This window comes from Cygnus olor, chromosome 4 (assembly GCF_009769625.2).
Source record: "Cygnus olor isolate bCygOlo1 chromosome 4, bCygOlo1.pri.v2, whole genome shotgun sequence".
Lineage (NCBI taxonomy): Eukaryota > Metazoa > Chordata > Aves > Anseriformes > Anatidae > Cygnus > Cygnus olor.
The window spans coordinates 61,894,332-61,915,935 of NC_049172.1; the positions used below are offsets into that span (position 1 = coordinate 61,894,332).

General features: G+C 42.4%; 1 protein-coding gene across 16 annotated transcripts in view; it reads left to right on the forward strand.

The window, feature by feature from the left end:
* The first annotated feature begins 927 nt into the window (after positions 1-927).
* The window catches only part of PROM1 (prominin 1), a 63,079-nt gene continuing 42,402 nt past the window's right edge, over positions 928-21,604 (forward strand). For 14 of the 16 annotated variants that reach the window (XM_040557181.1, XM_040557189.1, XM_040557194.1 and 11 more), the window contains exons 1-2: positions 928-1,046; positions 6,440-6,854. In XM_040557181.1, coding sequence (XP_040413115.1) covers positions 6,632-6,854 — 223 coding nt within the window. In that variant the 5' untranslated portion in view covers positions 928-1,046; positions 6,440-6,631. Of the gene's footprint in view, positions 1,047-1,082; positions 1,105-5,579; positions 6,071-6,439; positions 6,855-21,604 lie in introns of those variants that run through there. The other 2 variants (XM_040557184.1, XM_040557183.1) reach the window with 2 other exon arrangements.

Sequence of the window (21,604 nt, forward strand, 5' to 3'; positions counted from 1 at the left end):
CCACAGCAGAAGCCTCCTTTTCTTTCTACCTGCCAGCGCATAAAGCCAAATGGGAGAATAACCGCCTTCTCCTTCAGCGTTTTAAGCCTCTCCAAGGAGCCTGTATGATCCTGGACCTCTGGTGCAGCTGCTTGCTTTGCCTCAATTCGTGATGGAGAGCCTAGTAAGAGACATGGGAATCATTTTCATATCTTATGATCTGAAAGGGTTGTTAGGCATTGGAATAGGCTGCTCAGGGAAGTGGTTCAGTCACCATCCCTGGAGGTCTTTAAAAGACGTTTAGATTTAGAGCTTAGTGATATGGTTTAGTGGAGGACTTGTTAGTGTTAGGTCAGAGGTTGGACTCGGTGATCTTGGAGGTCTCTTCCAACCTAGATGATTCTGTGATTCTGTGATCTGATATTGCAATGGGGAGGACAGTACTGAAACATCCAAGCTGCAAATAAAATCAGAGGACAAATGAGGAAAGTGTGTGTTACTGTAGGAAAAGAGCTTCTTGTCTTACCAATAAATCACTGGGCTGAGAAACAAAGTCACTTAGGAACATGGACACATGGTCCCAAAAGAAACGATAACCTTGTCAAGAAATAAGGGCATCCCCAGGATGGGTAAACCGAGACGCCCTTACAACAGCTAATGAGGGAAGTAATCTTAAGGGATGGAATTGATAGGAAGAGCAAAACAGCCTGAACTCCAAAAAAGGAAAAAAGGGGGGATCCTAAGAGAAATCGATGCAGAGCCCGGGCAGCAGCAACAGGTCTGGGGGCCGGCCTGACCCCCCGGGGGCCCTCGGCGGCGACATGGCGAAGCCCCCTCGCGTCACCCCAGCTCTCCCCTCGGGGCCAAGCCCCTCACGCTCCTCCTCTTCCTCCCCTCTCCTCCCGCAGCCCGCCGGGGTGGTCCCGCAGCCCCGGCCCGGGGCAGAGCCCGCCCCCATGATCCATGGGCGGCACCGCTACCACCGCCACCGCCACAGCCACCACCTCAGGAAGGCGGAGCCGCGCCGTGCCCCGTTCGCCTCCATCTCCCCGTCCCCGCTCCGCCCGGTGAGTGCCCGGCGAGCGTGAGGAGGGGTCCCCGGGCAGCGCTGCCCCCCCGGGGCAGGTGGGGCGAGGCGGGGTCCCCCGGTGCGGGCGGTGTGCGGGTCGCTGCCCTTCTCTGCTAGGGGACGGAGTGCGGCGGGGAGGGAGAGCCCCCTGCCCCGGGGGGCGGTGGGGAAGCCGGCTGCGGGGCAGCGGGGGGACCCTGGGGGGTCTGCGCTGAGGGGAGCCGGGGTGAGGGGGGCTGCGGGTGGCTTCGTGGCGGGGAGGCTCGGCGGTGAAATGGTGGCTGCGAGCGGGCGGAGGGGCTCGCCCGTCCCCGCCGCTGGCTCTGGGGGTCGGCTTGGGGAGGGGGGGAGCGCTGCGGTGAGGGCCTGGGCCTGCCGGGCGGGGAGCGGGGCAGCCCTTCGGGTTACAGGGGCTGCGCCCCCGCCGTACCCCGCACGGGGAAGCGGCCGGGGGAGCCGCCAGGGCGGGCGGTGGTGCCCGCGGTGCTGGGCGGCTGGCGGCTCCCAGGGCTGAGCAGCGTGGCGGGGAGGAGGTCACTGCGGTGCTAAGTGATGGGGAGGGCCGGGGGGAAACTTGGGCTCGGCTGGAAGTGGGCATAATCTGGGTCGGCTGTGCGAGTGCGGTGCTGCTAGGGCGCGCAGTGAGCCCTCGGTGGTCCTGGGGCGCGCAGTGAGCCCTCGGTGGTCCTTAGGGCACAGACTGAGCCCTCGGTGGTCCTTAGGGCGCGCAGTGAGCCCTCGGTGGTCCTGGGGCGCGCAGTGAGCCCTCGGTGGTCCTTAGGGCACATAGTGAGCCCTCATTCACTCCACTTCTGCTGAAGAGCTGCCTCTCTGTGGGATGGCTTCGTGGTGTTTCAACATCTCCTACAAGATGCCGGGAAGCGCTCTCACAAGGGAACGCTTTACGAATACTAGTGTAAATGCACCACTGGAAATCACGTTGTGTGTTTTTGATGTTGTTCGGTCCATGAAAACACACACGTGTAGGCGGTTGGCTAAAAATCAGAGCTGCAGATCTGGGGAAGGTAACTCGCTTGGAATTTATTTTTACTTGCCGCTTTCTGTTGTCTGTAAACTGCTGTGGCTTGTAAAAGTGGCAGGGTGTGGGGTTTGGTTTTTAATTAATTAATTTGATGTGTATTTATTCCAGATTATGAACTAGCTAGCTGCTCGAAGCCTACCTGGGTTCTGAATGTCCTTTTTTTCTGACTTGAATGCTTTTTTGTTTTGAGCATCCAGCAATCATGTCGGATGCCTCCTGAGGTGTAGATTTTGTTTGGTTTTTGTTGGTGCTGCCAGACTCTGTTCTGCAGCCTCTGGTGTTTACTAGGCTTATTTGCTTCCTACTCCTCCTATGGCAACAGGTTGTATCCTTGGAAGGCTTTGGGGAGGTTTTGTAGCAGAAAACCGTACCGTTTTAACTTGACAGCAGCCAGCTTGGCTTGCTGTGTTATGCCTTGTTTGTGTGTTGTTGTTTTTTTTTTAATACACACCTTGGGGTCAAAGGCCAGCTGTAGCTACCGGCTTTGTGACTGCCTTATTTCAGGTCTTTTGGTGGCTGCTTTCACAGGAACTCTGAAGGGGATTATGGACATGGATTTCCAAATGACTAATGAAACGTAAGAAATACAGCCAGCTCCTTGGGGTGGGCTTCCTGCGGACAGCTCCTGCTTCCACTGTCCCACCCCGGGTCAGTGCCAGGAGGCTCCCACGTTGAGTTTCAGCAATCTAGCCCCTGCTTGATTGAATTTCACTTCGCAGGGTTAATCACAGTTCGCATCACTGCACTGCAGCGTCGTATGTGCATGGATTGCAATGTTAAATAGGAGGAGGCCGGTGCCGTTGGAACAAAGAGCTGGACATCATGCTGCTTCCAAGTTCTGTTCCTTAGAGTTGATGGATCGCCGAGGCAGTTATTGAACTTCTGCATCTCTTGGTTTGTCTCCTCTTCCCATCTTAAACTTGCACTGGCATTGCAGAAGCTTTATTGGTTTTGCAAAATACTGCTATTTTTTTTTAATACCAAGCAAGATATATTGGGATATGATAATATTGCAGCGTACTTGGCAAAGGAGTGATGGTGTCTTCCACAGGTAGTGCTTTAAAAAAGCAGGAATTAAGTTTAGTGACTTGTGCATGGAGAATGCTTAAGTGACAGCTGCAGAATAAAAAGCAACAGCTCCAGTCTTCTAAAGATGGATGCTAGCAAACCACACAGAAAATAAATGAAAGTTTTCATTGCTATATATCATAAGTAGTTAACAGGTATATACGTGTATATATACTGTAATCAAAACTAAAATGAACATGAAATGAACGCCTTGTTCATTTCACGCACCTTGACAGTTAGTTAATGGAAACACTTCAAAGGTTCACACAGCTTCTTGTCACTCACTGTTTACTTGAACCTGGGGAGTTGGGCAGGTGTTACTACAGCTCACCGACTGCAGTGATGTCTCACTGTTTTGGAGGAAATGAGATGGCCACATGCTGCAACAAAGATTACCATAAGCTGCTATCCACTTCTCTTCCTACATTTCTCGTTTGCGTATATGTCATGCTTGCAGTTCTCACAAATGCAAACTTCATGGACTGATTATCATTTTCTACACTGTTTATCTAGCATATTTAACTACTAAGATGCTCCCAGCTAAGGTATGTGTTTGTTTTAGATATGAAGATGAGGATACCTGCTGGGAGGTTTTTATACCTGACTTATTTTTAGGTAGGTTGAATACCTGAATGCTCACAGGTATTCAGAGTTATAGGTTTAATAGTGTTTCTGCAAGTTTCTGGTCATTATTAATGTAACCTTTACGTAGTTTAGAGAAGACTTGGTGTCAGCCTAGAGGAATTGTCCAATAAGGCTGTCTATACCAAGTGTATTGTGATTTATTTGCCAATAAAGGGAGAGAGCCTGGTAAGCATTCTGCAGATTCTTTCTTGCAAGGCACCCCCCTGATTTTTGAAAAGTCTTGGACTTTATAAAGGCTTATCTGAAAATTATATAGAATTGGAGATTTCTGTGGTGTCTTTGTGATAGGAAGGTGCTTGTCTGTCTCTGTTCAGCAGGATATTGTTTGTCTCTGCAGTACAGGTAGTGTCCTTGCAATTTCAGTGGTGTCCTTGTCTTAAAACTGCCAGGATTCTGTATCAGCTAATGTATGACTTTACACTTCTGCCAGGCATGGTGATGGTTTTCCTGAATGGGAAGGACATTTTGATAGTGCTTTGTTTGACAATTATTCGTACAATTAGGTCCAGTTTAAATTGTTATTAAAAATATAATAATTGGATTTTAAGGTAAAGGAAGTTGTATGGACTTTTTCTTCTTCCACTGCCTCTCTGGTATAACAGAACACACTACAGAAAATGTGCTGTCTTCTAGCTTTGCCTTAAGATGCCAGTTATGGAAGTCATCTTCCCTTCTAATTTTATCTTTCATATACACACCTAACATTTCCATGCGGTGTCTTCTGCACAGTTTTGTATCATCTTCCTTAACTTTTGGGATCAAGGCTCAGTTACTTTGTGTGAGCTTCAGGCTTACTGGGGTGTCGGAGTGGTTCTTCAGAAATCTCCAGAATGCTCAACTTGGCTCAGAAAGTGTCCAAACTTCTTAAGCAAAACAAGCTGAGCTTTATCTTATCAAACTTGTACAACCGTCAGTGATCTGTCATTAAGAGAAAAACGTTTTGCGCTCAGTTCTGGTCGTTTCTGCTGAAAAAGTCTAATAACAAGAAAAGATTAAAGGAAGACAACTAATATGTTGGAGCTGGTTATTTCTTTCATTATTATTTAACTAAACATTCTCTTTCTGATAAGAAATCCTCATGGTTTAATGACTTCTAAGTTTTTACATTTCTGCGTTGAGCTTCATATACATATGGTTGCTAACATTGGCTTTTTGAATAAGGTTTGGTAACGCTGATATTCGTAGGATTATTATTGTTTTCCTTGGTTTTCACTAGCCATAAAGGGGAAAAATAGCTGCGAGTTTTTGTTTTCAGCTAGACTGAGCTTCAGGGAAACCAAACTGTCTCGCGTTCTTCGATCTGGCCTTGCATTCCTGAGGTCTGTATCTTTGTTGATGCTGCTCTATCTTCTGCATGCAGGACGGAGTAGAGAACGAACCCTCCACGTTGTTCGTTCTAGCAAGTCGTTATGGTTTTTGGAAAGGTAGCTTGTGTTGGTACAGAGACTGTAAGGCATGGGAGAGACTAAGTCTCACCTTGCTACCAACTTGTGGAAGTGTTTCTGTCTTCGAACTCTCCTTGACCTGGAAGCACCTCGCAAGTGAAGATGTTGGCGTGAGTTTCGGCTGGCTGAGGCCAGAGATGTTCGCGTTGCTTTGCCATCATTTTTGCAAGTGAGTGATCTGAACAACATTTCCATCGGGCAGTGCTGCTGGAAATGGCAGCAGAGGCATGCCGAGCAGAGGCAGCTTGTGCTGGGTGCTCCCAGGTTTGAAGTGGGTGTCTTGTCAGGGGCAGGGTGTCCCCAGTAGTGGCATTCTGGTCCAGATGTTTTGTTGGAAACTTGAGGGGGTTGTGTTTACTTTTCTTAAGAGGCACTTGATGAAACTGCTGTGGTTTTGTCGATTCACAACATTCTTAAAGATGCGTAAGCATCCAAAGTCACCTTAGTGCCACTTAGCGTTAGCAAGCTATTAATAAAAACTGTTGACTGCTCAAGCTTTTAAGGAGAACCTTGCGATGGTTTGAGTTAAGAGAAAGTAATTGCTGACAGTCACTGTTACCTTCTGAGACGGTGGTGGATTTTATTGTATTTTTTTAAATATTTTTTTTTACCTGTTTTCAGTGATTAAAAGTTATGGTTAAATGAATGGAGGCTTAAATTGAGATATGGTCTCTGGCTTTAGTTGTGAAACAGGTGTCACAGATATGCCCTCTTCTAGGTCCTGCACGGGGAGGAAAATGGGAGTCCTACAAACTGGAAAGTTACAGATTAAAGAAACTACGGGATATGGCCAATAATTGCCATCAACTGGAGTAACAGCAGGTGGTGGTTAGTCACACGCTGCAGTTACTGTTGCATGGCATACTGTGTTTAGTCAGAGCTACAATTCATATGTTTGTACCTTTAATTGTGTCTGTTTCCCTTGGAGCTGTCCCAATGCTCTGCTTTGTTTTTGAAAACTCATTGACCTGGAACTCTGCATAATTGTACTTACCCCTCGTTCAAGTACAGTGTGTGCAGTAGACCACTTGATTCACAACCTTCAGTCCTTTCTTTTTTTTCTCTTCTGCCCTACCAAGCTTGGTTTTACAACTGATGATACGTTCAACTTGTGCAGAAGATTGCAGGTATCTTGCACTTTCCTATTTGCATGCCCACACCTTAACAAGCTGTTTTTTGTCTTTTTTCCAGAGGTGGTGCGCTGAGTCATTTCCGTGAGAGGCTTCTATACCGCTCCAGAACAAGAAGACATCCAAGAATAAAAGGTGTGAGGACACCAGCATTTTACTGCCTAGAAAGCTAACCCCCGAGTGAACGTACTGAAGATTTCTAGGTTTGGTGGGACACATATCTCTACCTCAAATTTTATGAATACTGCTAGCCATGGCTGTGGAACTCTGTCTGCTGCTGCTGCTGTTGTTTTGTGGAAGTACTGTTTCAGAGGTTCAGCCTATATACAAACCGCCTCCCGGGACTTTGGATTTTGGATTTGTACCTGCCAAGACGTATGATACAGGTGCATACCACGAACCCGGGCCAATAGGAATTTTGTTTAAAATAGTCCATGCTTTCCTGTATTTAGTACAGCCCAATCCTTTTCCTCAAGGTAAGTCGATAAACATTTTTGTTAATTTTATGTTCAGATCTGTTATTGGTACCAAGACCATAATTTGGAAGTACGTGATAGCAAGGGCTTGATTAGTAGCATATGATGTGACCTGGGAAAGTGTACAGTTCCTTATAAAATAACACTTTTTTCTGCTATGCATAGTTGGAGGCTATTAATGAAAATGAAATGTTAATGAAATTTCACAGTACTTTTCTCTCATATCTCAAAGCTGTCATTGATGCATTTGAGGCTACTTTTCTTAACTGAATTTTTTTACTTATTTATGCTCAGAAGCATGGGGTGGGAGTACAGCATAACTTGTTTTCTGTTTAATATGAAATTCTTAAAAGGCAGGTCTCTGGGATTTGCATATTATGGCAAACTTTTTTTTTTTAGTACAGTATTAAGGGATGTAGCCTAGGAAGGATCATAGAAAGTTAGCAACTTGAAATAAACTTCATTTGTTTCCATATTTGCATCAACAGTCAACTTTCATATACGGGCAGTTCCTTTACACAGGCATCCAATTTCTTGTTCCTTTGTGAGCCGAAGTGAAGACTGGAACTGCATTTATGTTCCCAGCCCCCGTTCCTTTCTTACTAAATTGTCCCTTCTAAAGGGAAAGTTGAGATATCAGAAGAGTGTGTGCTTATCGAGGTCACATTGCGTGAAATGTGCTTTTGGGATCTGTGTGTTTGTGGATTTAATAGTCGCAGTAATGTAAATTTTCAGCATGCTTTTTGTTTCATTCAGCTTTTAAAAGCAAATGCTAATGTGTTTGTATAATAGTGGCATTTAAAATCATAATGAGGTGAAATTTTAATAACCTAAGAAGGGCTTTGGCTTGTTACTGATTCCTTTTGGTGTTTTAGCTGTAACTGTGTATAAAAGAAGCTTAAATTACTTTGTTGTGTATACAATTGTGGTAAGATTTAAAATTACTGAAGGATTTAAAAGCAACTTCTTTGGTTACAGACCTGTATGATACCTGTCAACTTTTATTTGCTTGTATTTTTGCCATTTCTTCGATAGCTGTAGAAGAAGTCAAATGAACTCGAATGAACTGATTGTGTTTAGACAAATGCCTGGAGTCCCAGACGTTAACCTGGAGAGCAAAAGCTTGGTGTCTGCTCTCTGCAAAACCTGCCTTCTGGGCAGGGCTTACACGAGGTGTAGTGAGGCCAGTTGCATGGAGCTGATGGAGCGTCACCTTTTGGAGGAACTGTTTCCAGATGCCTCTGCTTTTGTTTGCCTCTTTCCTTCCATTAAACATACAGACGAACCGTTTGCCTCCCCGTGAGACCCCATACGCTAGGGGTGTTGTCTGCATTCAGCTCTCAGAAAAAGGCCTCTGTTGGGTCTGAAGGCCTGCCTGAATATTTTGCTGTCTTTTGATTATGGAAACCTGAAGTCAGTGAGATATTTACCGTGTCTTTATAGTAATGGGAATTTGATCTATAGCCTTGTATGTCAAATTTAACATTATGTGGCCTAAATATATAAATAATTGAGTATTTGGTTTGCTATCAATATTACAGTCACATGGGACTGCTTGTGGTAAGTTCTGCATCACTTAAGTAGGTGTTTGTGAAATCCAACATTTAAGAGAAGGGAGACATCCAAAAGTAAATCACTTCTGCTTACCTTGTAAGTTTTGAGCATCTCACACATCTCACTCCTGCTAGCGTCCTAGCAGACTCTTTTAACCAAAGCAGTTATTTTTAGAAGTTTGGCTTTCGGTGTTTTTGTTAGGTGAAGTCCTTTTCCCATTCCCCTGCACACCTCGCTGCAAAATGCAGATTCGGCGGATCATGTCAGTTTGAGTCATACCATTTAATTGGTTAATCCCTTTAATCTCTTTTGCCATATGCTGTTCTATTTTCACATTCAGTGTATTAATGGTATAGGTACATATTTGAAACGCTGGATTTTTTAAACTGCCAACTTGAAATAGAGTTAATTCTGATTCAGAGATGAAAATAAACATAATCACAAGTGTGCACAGAAAGCCTTTTCAGTGTTTCTAATTCCAAATGTTGTCATCCCACTTGGTCTGGTGCTTCAGAAGAGTTAGTTCCAGGTTGATGCCCCAGAATACCAAATCTAACTGTAAGATAGAGGAGGAACGTTATTCATAGGCAGGACTCTGCATCACTCACTTCAAATTTTGATCTTAGTAGTCTTATATATTTTTCCCTAGTACTTGGAAGTACTTAGTGTTTGGTTTTCCAATCTACTGTTAGTACACTTAGCTAGGAGGAAAAAGAAAAAAGTGACAGGTTTGTCTAACCGCATGTAGATATTCCTGCCTTTGCAAGTCATTTTTGTGCTTGCAGTAGCACTCTGATGTTACAGTATAACATCTACACTCCTTCAGTACCAAGTAAGCCTTTAGGAAAAAAGCTAGCATGGGCTTTATAGCTTGTGATTAAAGCAAAATATGAAGTACGTGAGAGTCTTTGGGAAAAATTGTTCTGAAGTTGTTCATTTGCCTGCTGTTAAGTCTTAAAATTTATTTAAATGTTCTTATTAGTTACTTTAAATAGAGCAATCACTTTCAAGTTTTAAAACAAAATAGTTGAGCTTTTTTGTAAGGCTTTTTTTTATTTAATTAGATCTGAGTAATTATTTGATAAACAGCTTCTAATTAAGTATGTTGCTCATGCCATGAGGTTTGCAGACATACAGCTTAATCTAAGTTCAGATTTAATGGGTAAGTTATTAATAGGATTAAATGTAGTGCCTGAGTAAAGCACACTAACAGAACCTGGGCGAGGAACTGGAGCTCTTCTGGTTTGTTTCAGTTGCTGGATCTTTAAGAACAGTGTTGTGCTCCTTGGGTATGGCAGGAAACTAGTTTAAAAAATGAACAAGGATATCTGATTGCAATGCTTCAGTGCCTGTGAATGGATTCTGCTTTCAACTCCATCAGTCAAATACTTTGGCTCTCGCTGGATGATGTACTGGTATAAATGGGAGTCACTTACTCTGGAGCATAAGCTGTTCAGAAGGGAAGCAGCCTCCACTATGAGTTGATGATACACTGGAGTGGAAGGACTGTTTGCTAACTGGGTTGCTATGTGGTGCTCATACAGTAGGTCTCTTCAGTCTTGCTGTGTCCTGGTTTCTCTGTTTCTGTTGTTGAGGACAGTGCAGGGTAAAGCATCGTTATTCTTTACTGTTAACAGCATTGCGTAGAGTAAATAGATAATAGGGAAATTGCAGGTTGCTTGCATCACTCAGCCAGGAGGACATCTACCCAAACAAGTCTTTGTCCTACTTAGAATCTGTTGCAAAGCGAAGCATTAAGTTATTAATAGAGGTAAGTTGACTGATAGTTGTGACGTGGTGCGTGTCACCTGTTGGGCTGGAGACCTTCAGGTGGGAACTTAGCGTGGAAAGGGCATGGTCAGTATGATCCTCTGGCTGCTCTGAATATCTTAGCATGGCTTTGTCTTTGTTCCCATGGAAACTGGTTGTTAGTTGCGGTAAGACGATTTTAATCTGAGATTCCACTTGCCAGCAGGACGTGCACAACAAATCTTCACTTTCACAGCTTGTGTCTTGTAACTAAAGCGTGAAGAGTTCACAAAAGAAACAAGCTGGGAATAAAGTTCCTTCTCTTTTTAGATGAAATAAGGCAAAAACTTAAAGGCATGTTTACCCCGTTGTATTGTATCTGAGCGTATTGCTGGACTGTTGTGCCACTTGCTTTAAATTACAGCTGCTTTGTTCCAGCTTCTGCTTTTTAGTCTGGATTGCTCTGTTCCTGCTGAAGCAGGAGGAAAGCTTTCATGTAAACTTGAGTGTGTATGCTTCCCAGGCAAAGCATAGCATTAAGTGTACTGTTTATCTGTGAGGAAGAAGAACAGCAAGCTGTTTTTAGACCTGGACTGCATCCCTCAATTCTCTCTGTTTGCAGAGTCTCACCTGTTGAGCAGTTTGAGGATATGACTGAAGAGCAGAAGTGGTCTGTTTTAGTGCAAGTCCTGGCTCTGACCCCCATTGTCCTTCCTTTTTCCTCGCCTGGTCGGTCTTTCAAAGCAGCTGCAAATCAAGTTCAGCAAGTTAGTCTTGTGTTCCGTATCTCTGAAACTGGTATCCCACATGAGTGTATTCAGCAATTGTAACATATTTGACATTAAAAAAAAAGCCACACAATTTTATGTGAAAATAAACAGTGTGACTAGCTAATATAGCTGTAATAGAAAAAACATAAGTAAAACCCTCTTGGAGGTAGGTTGGATGAACACTGAGGATATTGTGGGGTTTTTAATACATCAGATGTGTTAGAGTTGAGGTTCTAAAGCAAAACGTCAAAAGACTTCATCATCTCCTCAATTAAAATGTCAGAATTTTATTTTTTTGTATAAAATTAGCTTTTTTTGAAAAAAAGTTTACTTCTTGCGTGTCCATTTCTACTTGGCTTTTGCTTCCTATTACTAATAAATCTTCCACAGTTTCTGTATGAAAAAAAGCATCCGTGCAAAGGTGACAGGATAAGATCTGTGGTTTTCTGATTTGGTATCTGAACAGAACAGGTTCAGGAAGCCTTTCCTTTTTTGGCAATTTCAATCTAATAGTAGACTAAATACGACACTTGACACTAACACCCTTGCCTCATCTGCACAAGCATCTCAGCCATGCCTGCATGAGATGCACGTGTGTCTGGGTGCTGCAGCACTGGAGCTAAATGCAGCCATGCATGGCTAGTGATGTCCTTTTGGTTTGAGATCCGAGACTCCTGGAGATGCTGGCCATGTCTAAGAACTGCGTTCTGGCTCTGGCTTACGTGCAGGTGCTGCAGCTCATCAACATAGGACAGTGCTCAGGTTTCCAAAACTATTACGACCTTTTGTAAAAATTTAAAACATCCTTTTCCAGTTGTGCAAAGTTGTTCTTAGTATTATTTCAGACGCAGAACCATGCTGGTGTGATATACTGCTTTTTTTGAGCTACTGTTTGACAGCTACCCCCTGTGCACCTGGGTTGGTTTTCTTAAAACTTGCCTCCTGGAGCTGGACTGGGAGCACAGATGCAATTGGTGGTGCAGGAAGCTGGAGGGCAGAAGAGCAAGACCTGCCTTAGAGTAAGGTAGCTGTTAAATTGGCTAAGCTGTGTTGTGAAACGACAGCTTCAGTGAGATGTAGTCGCTGCCTTCACCACGTCCAGGTACTGTTCTTTTTAGTGCTGTGGCTAGAAGTGTGGCACAAATTTAAGGTAGTAGCCAAAGTGTGTTTATCAAAAATGCAGGTTTCGGTGGTAGGGGTTGTATGTAGCAAGTAGCAGTGGTAGTGATTTGGGTAGAACTGGAATAACGGGGGATTTACAGAGCTCCTTTATTTAGTCTTGTGGGGTATATATTGAAAGAAACGCCTTGTGTCTCAGGTTAGAAATACTGTGGAATACTGAACAGCCGGAAGATACAAGATAAATTAGCATCTTCTTTTCTCTGCCCACTCACATACGCTTAAGGAAAGAGCGTTTAAAAGATCATTGCTCATTTCATGCTGGGAAGTTAAGAGATGCTCCACTTGATGATATACATATGTAAACAAGGAATAATACTGAAATACTTTATGACGAGGACTTAAAGTATGCTTTTTATATTAGGCATCAGAAGCATAGTTCTTTTTTTCCACAAACTATTCCAAACTGAAGACTATTTAACAGATTGCTTGTCAGATTTTTTGTGGATGGGGAGGAGACAGAGGTTCTGGGGAGGGGAGGCTTAAACAGATCATCTGCTGGACGCCACCATAGAAAAATACGGTTGCAGACACTAACAGTTCTCTTTTAGAGACAGGTATTAGGTAGACAATATGCAAGTCAGTTTTAACCACTGTAGCACATCTGATTAATGCAAGATTTTCAGATTTACGTACACCTGGAATCCTCTCTCCACAGTATCCTGAGTGCTTGCCCTGATCTGGTTTAATGCGAGATGCCAGCTGTGCCTGGGACAAATCCATGCTTCTACAGTAATTGAAAAATGACGATTCAGCTTCACAGTTTAGAATCACGGAATGGTTTGGGTTGGAAGGAATGTTAAAGATCATCTAATCCCAACCCCCCTGCCATGGGTAGGGACACCTCCCACTAGACCAGATTGTTCAAAGCCCCATCCAGCCTGGCCTTATAACTTCAATAATATTAAGACAGAAGTGAGAAATTAATGAAAATGAAGCTTGAGCAGAGCTTGAGGGAGTTGGGTTACTTTCCGTGGGGAGGCTGCTCAGAAGGGGCTGATGAGCAGTGATCCCTGCATCAGTGCAAGGGCTGAGGTCTGAGTGCAGCCAGATCCAGGGGCTGGGGCTACAAGGAAGGGAGGAGTGGGAGGTACAGGACGGTATCATCATAGGAGCTCACTTTGCCATTTGCTTATCATTCTAGGTAAAAATAAAGTGTTGTGTTTTCTTATTTGTTCATTTGTTTTTGAAAAAAGGTACCATCTCCTAAAAATGCATGTATTTAGATGGGTAGTACTACTGTGTGCAGTGTGTATGAGTGGGTAACGTTAGTTCTGTTGAATGTAGTGTGGTGTCTATGCACCAGCAATTACAGTAAAACACTGAATTAAACTCTTTAAGTTCTCTGTGTGTTCATTTTTCTTTGCGTCTCTAAAAGATTGGCCAACCATGTCATATTTCATGGCAAAGAGGTAAGCATGTTGGGCATCAGCCCAAGTTTTACCTTTCAGAGGCCAGTGTGCAGTCACAGTTGGAGAATGCACCGCCTGGAGAGAGGAGTAGTTTGTGTCCCTCCCTCTGGTTACAAAATTGTAGTCAGGAAATCTGAAACACTGAAGTACGAAAGCTTATTTGAGATTTCCAGAGCATACCTGCCAACATCTCATATGGTGAGAAGCGGGATGGAATAGGTTTTGGGTCAGCCGATTCTCTGGTGACATGTATCATCTGTGAACCTCTTGGAAAGTTTTCCTTGATTGCAGACATTGGGTGGGTTTTCATGCCACTCACCTGAGGCTCCGTGTTTTTCCTGGTCCCACAATGGCACCTATTCTGCTGCCCATCCTCCCCCTCTGTTTTATTTATAAAAGCTTTTCTATCAACCAAGTGTTGAACCTCAGAAGAGGTTCCTCAGCTTGTGGAATGGACAGGGACTGAGAGAGGGGATCATAGAATCGTAAGGGTTGGAAAAGACCACCAAGATCATCTGGTCCAACCACCCACCTACTGAACTTACTGGGATAATGTTTTCAAAACCCTGTGAGGAGTCTCAATTCCTTCATCGTCTTTACAAAGCAATTTGAATTAATGTGAGATATTGTATGGATATTGCTTGTTTATGGAAGAGCAGGCATTTGACTTTGTTTTCTTTTGTTATAGGCCTTCATAATTACACAACATAAGCCTAGCCCTCTCATTTTTTTTCTTGTCTGATAATTTGCTTAGGTTGTCTTTTCCGGGGCAACAAACTCTTCTTGGTGTGTAATGGCTTTTTCTTAAATGATGTCAGCCAAAGTAACGGGAGTCTGACATATTTCTGCAAGAAATCTTGTTTCTGCAGGCGTAATATCAATGTTTAGTTACATTTAAAGTTATGAGAATTAGAAATTTTTCTTCTCCCTTGCTCTTGTTTGTTTTTTTTTTGCTTCTCAAGTTGTGGTATGTAGATTTTTTGTATTTTAGCGAAACAAAACTTTTTTTTTTCCTAAATGAATGTGCACTATTGAAAAGTTACTGGAGCAAAATAATGTATCACTATTAATTTAGTGATTTTGAACATTATTAAATCTTTCCATATTGAAAGTTTTTAAGTGTACTTTTCCTTTTCCCCAAGTGAGTTATTTTCTAGTTAGAAGGGAAATCAGCTGCCACAGATGCCCACTGTTGTAGTTTCAACTGATTAATTTCAGTATATATGCCTTAGTGTAAGCTTATCAATCACAAAAAAAAAAAAAAAAAAAAAACAACATCCAAATCCTGCTTTGCATTTTTTTTAAATACGCAGATATATTTCTTCTCATCTAAAAAGAGTTAATTTTAATTGCTTTGGATGTTTAACTCAACTGAAAGATGCCCAGGTACAAAAGATGAAAGCTGAAAGATGTACCTGTGCAAAGCTGAGATCTTTCTTCAAAGTAGCAACTTTTCCTTTTTCTTTGATTTTTTTGAGTGAAGGGGTGATCTCTATAGTATTTTGAACCATTGTGTGTGCCACCATTGTCAAACATGTGGAAGATTCTGGCCCTTGCATAAATGGAAAAACAGAGAGAGGGAATGCTGAGAAATCACAGTAAAGCTGCAGAAAGCCACTTACTGAGGTAAGTAAAAGCTGGTACCAGCAGGGCTTCAATGTGTCACTCCCAATTATCTGCACTCATATTTCCAACAATTCAAGTTACGCAATACAGAGATAGGATTTTCTGTGCTTCCCTCAGTTTGTGGGAACTTCTGAGAGAAGTGAAGAGCAGGAAAACCGCAATTGTTCTATAATGAAGGTATTTACTATTTTGATAAAAATTACAAGTCCAATATGTTACACAATTCTTGAACTATCAAGAAATTTCTCTGCAGTATGCTCAAACAGAAAAGCATATACAGTGTACCAAGTTAAATCTTTTCCTGTAATCTGTTGTAAATCCTTACCAGATGGTGGCCTGGAGAGAACTTTAGGTAGCTACTACGAACAAAATAAATGGCAAAAAATAGCTGCAGGGGCACAAACAATGCACTACAGAAGTTTCATTGTGTTCAGAAAATGAGACGATGCAGTTTCTGTGTGGATACTTCTTCAAAGCTTTATACTTGACTTTGTGTCTGCATGATATATGCAAATTTATTGCAAACTCCTAAGCAGAGATTTTTCTAAAGGCTTCTCTCTTTTTGTTCTTTTTCCAAAACTTCAGCAAGAACAGAACTTTCTTTGTAGCAAAGAACTGCTAAAAAGTCCCTGCAAAGGTTATTTTCAAAGGAGAAATTTTTCATTTTAGGTGTAGTATAACAGTTAATATTGTGGCTTTGGCTTTTTTTTTTTTTTAACTTTAAACTTATTTTCTGGCCAGGCTCTTTAACATTGTCTGCATATGTTCAAGGAAAGCCAAAAAAAAAAAAAAAAAAAGGCGGGGGGAGGATGATAAATTCAGCCTGGGGCAGCTGTAAGGTGTGAGGACATTTTTGTGGAAGACAAAATCACTTGGTTGGTCTTCCTTAGTAATAACAACCTTGAGGAAGCTAAATTTATAGAACTTCTGTAGTTTCATCCATGCTTTGAGGAAATTAGGGAACGTTTTCTGTGAATGAATGAAATTCATAGACTGTCACTTATCTAATCCACTGCTGTGTAATTTCTTCCATATAACAATTGTTTTCTGTCAGTAGGGTGTAAAGAGAGTCCCGGATATTTCACATCCTGCTTATTGCAAGATGTGTGCTTGGCAGCTGTTGGCTGCCCTGCAGTTCCACATCTTCAGCAATTGCACTGCACCTGGTCCTACCTGCGCTCTGATTAAAACTCACCCAGCTTAGACCACTCCTACAGTTTTGATCCAGCTCACAGCTGTTCATCCATCTCTTCAGCCGTTTCATATTGTTGCCTGACCCCTCTCACATCACCCCTCACTGCATCCACTATAAGCTAAGCCTCATTTCTAGGCATTCTGTTCTTTCAGCCACGATTAAAGCAGTACACACTCTTCAAGACTACTAAGATGTTAAATGCACTTACTACATATTTGCTTTTTGTCTCATTTTATGTGTTGCTGGATTTTGATACAGATCCAGAGTAGTCCAGGATAAGCTGGGAATGTAGCATCTTTCTCTTGCTTTTGATCACCATGCAATTAAAGTCAGGGAATGGGAATGGGAGATAATCGTGTTGGTGAGAGGAAGCAGCATACTGAAGGCAGAAGAGGGTGAAAAGTCAAACTTGCATTGCAGATGAAATGAGAAATTAAAATAATTAGGCAATTTTGTATGTATTTTTGGTTAAAACCTCCATGCAACCAGGCACTGGAGAATATTGGGTTCTGGGGCATCATTTTGCATGTCGGTACAATGGCAAGGTTCCTTTTTTGTTTGCCTTTTTTCTTGTCCATTTTTTCCTTAGATTGGGATCAAGGGTTATGGCTCCAGTCTGTCCAATGGAGACATTGTGAAGAGGGGAGTGACACCTTCTTTTAATTTGGGGTTGGAAAAGAATGGTCTAGCCTATATGAGTGAATTCATGTATTACACATTTCCATCTGTGGACTGAAGTGGTTTTCTGTTGCATGGGAAGTGGAAAGATCTCAACTCAGCAACTTCCTGTCTCACCTACAGAGTGAGTTTTCTTGCCCTGCAGAAAGAGGAAAGGTGGCATGGGGTGAGGAATACAGCAGGACACTCTGTGCACCAATGTGCATGTTGGGTTCTCCTGCTGTCACCATTACTGAGCTCCCACCTAGCCCTGCAGTGGAGCCAAAGCCAAGTGATCACTGCAGGAGTCAAAGAATCACAGAATCTCCAGAGTTGGAGGGGATCCACAAGGATCATTGAGTCCAACTCCTGTCTCCGCAAGGGACCACCCAAAAATCAGACCATGTGTCTGAGAGCATTGTCCAAACTTTTTTTGAGCTCCAGCAGTCTCGGTGCCATGACCACTGCCCTGGGGCGCCTGTCCCAGTGCTTGACCACCCTCTTGGTGAAGAGCCTTTTCCTAACACCCAGCCTGACCCTCCCCTGTCCCAGCTCCATGCCGTTCCCTTGGGTCCTGTTGCTGTCCCCAGAGAGCAGAGCTCAGCGCCTGCCCCTCTGCTCCCCTGGTGAGGGAGCTGCAGGCTGCCATGAGGCCTCCCCTCAGCCTGCTCTGCTCTGCGCTGAACAAACCAAGGGACCTCAGCTGCTCCTCATACATCTTCCCCTCCAGACCCTTCACCATATTTGTAGCCCTCCTTTGGACATTCTTTAATAGTTTCATGTCCTGGTGACACCCGAAACTGCACACAATGCTCGAGGTGAGGCCGCACCAGCGCAGAGTAGAGCAGGGATTAGGAATGGTACGACTGAGCAGAGCCATTAGGTAGTTTGGCAGCGGTGCAGGGACGGCCCCTAGGTTACCTGCTGGAGGAGACCTCTTCAAAAGGAGTGGGCTCTGACCATGGCTCAGTTAATGGCAAGAGGTGTTCTGACTCTGGGGAAGCAACCAAAACTCCGCTCAGGTCAAAGCAAGTATGTTAAAATGTCAGTAAGCTTGCAGTAAAACTTGCTATAAAACACCCAAAAGATTTTTATCTCATATAACATTTCAGACGTTATCAAGCTTTTCTGGTTTTCTTGGACTTGCAAGAGTTGTTTTTTATTCTGTCATAATTAGAGAGGGAAAAAAAACAAGCTTGAAGCTATTTTAATTCATTAATTTCAGACTAATTATTGCTATTTTTTCATGACAGTTAATGGGATCAAACTGACCCATATTCAGAAACATGCTGAACTGTGAAGTGAGTCCATAGTCCATTGACTTTTATCTGTTAGAGATGAAGGGGAGTGGGATGAAATATTGTGATATGAGTTAGAATGAGGTGGCATGAAAGCAGTTATTAACTTTTATTATTATTTTATTTTATTATTTTTATTAACTTTTATTATTATTTTATTTTATTATTTTTATTTTATTATAAGTTATTAACTTACCATGTATATTATCTATATAATTATATAATTATATATAATTATATATATATATATAATAATAATAATGTATATTATCTATATAATTCTCCCCTGTTGTTCTGAAGATCTCCATTCAGTGTGAATTGAATGCTTCAGTCATGGTGCTTACTGGTTTGCTTGAAGTCTTTTTCAGAATAGAAGCCTAATATGTTACATTATGCTTAAAAGGATAAATTAATTTCTGGCATAATTTGATTAATGCAGGAGTGACTCTATAGCTGAACTGGCTCAATGGAATTGTTTGAGTGAAGATCAAGCACAGTGTTCCCAAAGGTTTTACTCCAGCTGTTTTCCTGTCACCTAGATTTGAAAAGCTTTCTTGGCAGAAGCATTTATAACTAATTTATGTTGGTACTGAATAGCCAGAGAGCTTATTTTTAAATATGTATTATTTTTGCTATCGTTTTCTGTCAAGTAGTTCTAAGAAGCAGACCTAGTGGTAACCTCATTTTCTTGTCTGAGAAGTATGGTATTGGGCCTATGTGCACCATCCTCATGCAATGCAGGAGGTGGTGATTGTTTCTTCATCACAAATTGCATTGGTAACTGAACAGTTCATCTGGCTAGTTAGATTTAACCAGGGCAGATAGCATTTCGCATGTGTGATGAGAGCAGGAAGGAGACAGTGCAAAGCAGTAATGTAATTAGCCGTGTAAATGAGCCTCACAATGTAAATCTCTTTAACTCCAGTGATGAAATGTGTTCTGCGCTAGAGCTTCAGATTACTGGTCCTGTGAAACAATGTGTGCAGCTGGTCAAGCCAAGATTTCGGAAGTAATCCAGTTAATTTGAAAATAGAGGACACTGCTCTTTCTCACACCTGCCTAGTGCTTTTATGTCTGAAACAGAAATCAGAGGCAAGGTGTCGGATCAGCTGTGAGGTACTCTGCTGATGATATAGAAGGGCGTCATGTGGAGTTACCTTAGTTCAGTTTTAAATAAAAACATATTTGAATGCTAGAGATGAGACTAGCTAGAGAAGAAAGGCACTTCATAAAAGCAAACATAAATTGTGTAGATGAGTGAATTAAACATAGGCGGAGGTGTCTCTGCACTGTGCTACAGTGAGCTACGTAGCCATATGAGAAAACTTGGTGCTCCCGGTACACACTTTACACAGGGGGGCACAGGACACTCCCCCACTTAACCTTTAAGTACTGCTGTAGTAAATGTGCATACAACCTGAAATGGAGATTCTTGATCCTGCAAAACTCTGAGGCATGTTTGTGCCTACACGTGTAGGTGGGTAAGTGAAGGTAATTTTACATTTGGTTTTAGCCAATAGTATTTTTTTTTACGGGAATATTTATATGACTTCCACATTTCATTCGAAATGAATTAACTGGCAATACGTCTAACAGTTGATACCGAGGGCTATTGAAATAGTAAATTCATTGTAAAGAATGGTCAACCGTTGTGTGCTGCCTGGTGAGAAAAACACCCTGAAGCTTCAAATTACTTCTGGAAAAAAAAATCTTTCCCAAGTAATATAAGTAGTAAATCTTTATTCAGCAGGGAAAACTCACATTCTGAAATTGAGTTAAAAAATGGGCTGTGTAATAGTAGTCATTGTGCTGTGTATGACATGAAACCTGTTATTTCTCTCACTGTTGAATACCTAATGAAATCCATGTGGGAACTTCTTGTACCTGTTTTCAGGCGTTCTTGTTTACTATAAACCTAAAGGTGCTTTAGTTTCTGATTAAAAGTTTTTAGAGCCTCCAAATTTTGTAAACACACAGAAAGTGCCATTTCCTGCATCAGTTTGTCATAGTGTATTCCAGTTCTGTCATTTTTTTTTGACTGTCAGGATATAAATTGTGGAAAGAGTATAAATAACAACTGTGAATCAGGAATATGTTGAGCAAATTAAGTGTATCACAGGTAATGAGAGGGGTTTGGGATATATATTTATGTATTTATTTTATATATTGGATACTGTCCTTGAAGATGATCAAGCCCTGACTAGACGTAGCACTGACCAACCTGTGGTAGGTGCCCCTGCTCTGAGCCAGGGTTTAGGCTGGGTGATCTCCAGCCTCAACTGCTCTGTGGTTCTGTTCAGTAGTTTTATATATACATACACACATACAGATGTCCATAAATGTATGTATGTAAAACTTTTATGTAAAATGTTTTATTTTCATATATGACAGAGAACAAACACATTCAAGTAGAAGAACTGATTAAAAACTCAGTTTTTATTCAACAGGACAGGCTACTGCTTTTTAAATTGTAGCTTGTACTGATTCACAACAGGAAACGTATCAAAGGAAGACTTTGTTAATAATAAAAAACAGCTTCCTTACATGCCTCCTGGCAGTGCTGTCACTCCTCTGCTAAATTATTTATGATAAAAAGTTGGCATGATTGTAGGATAATTTTAGAACGGCTTGGATCAGAAGGGAGCTCTGGAGGTGCCTGGGTCCAACCTTTTCTCACAGCAAGGGCAGCTCCAAGGCAGAAACAGCCTGGCAGTCGGGGCTGTGGAGCAGAGGCCAGGAGGGCAATGCTGCAGCATCCCTGGGCGATTGGCCCCTATCTTTGTCCTGCAGGCAGTCTGTAGCAGTTTGTGTGGCTAAGGAGTGCAGAAGCTGGGCCTTCCTCTTCCTTCCCATCGCACTGTGATTTGAGATGGGAGAAACTTCTCTGCAGTGGCTGTTCTGCAGTGGGGTGTTATACGGTGCTAAATGATTGAATAAATATATAAACAAAAGGGTTATTTTAGCCCTTTTCTTCTGCTTGCTAAATCTAGCTGCAAAGAAAATTCATTGTATTACATATTTCATGCACCAAACCTTTCTTAAATTTACTTGCTTGGAAGATATATAGATTTAAACAAGAAAGAAATTTTGCCTTTGCTGCAGAAGAAAAAACTTGTCTAATAGAACCAGCATGAGTTATCTTTTGGGGATTTGTGCAGTGCTGCCTCATTTGGCTGTGTATACCTCCTGAAACTCCCCGAGAAACCCGCGTGCTGTCAGGGATGCTGTGAGCATCTCTGCACAGGGAGGCCTCTGCCAGCCCCAAGGTGAGAGAGATCTCAGAGCAGCAGCTGTGGATCAGGTGTGTGCT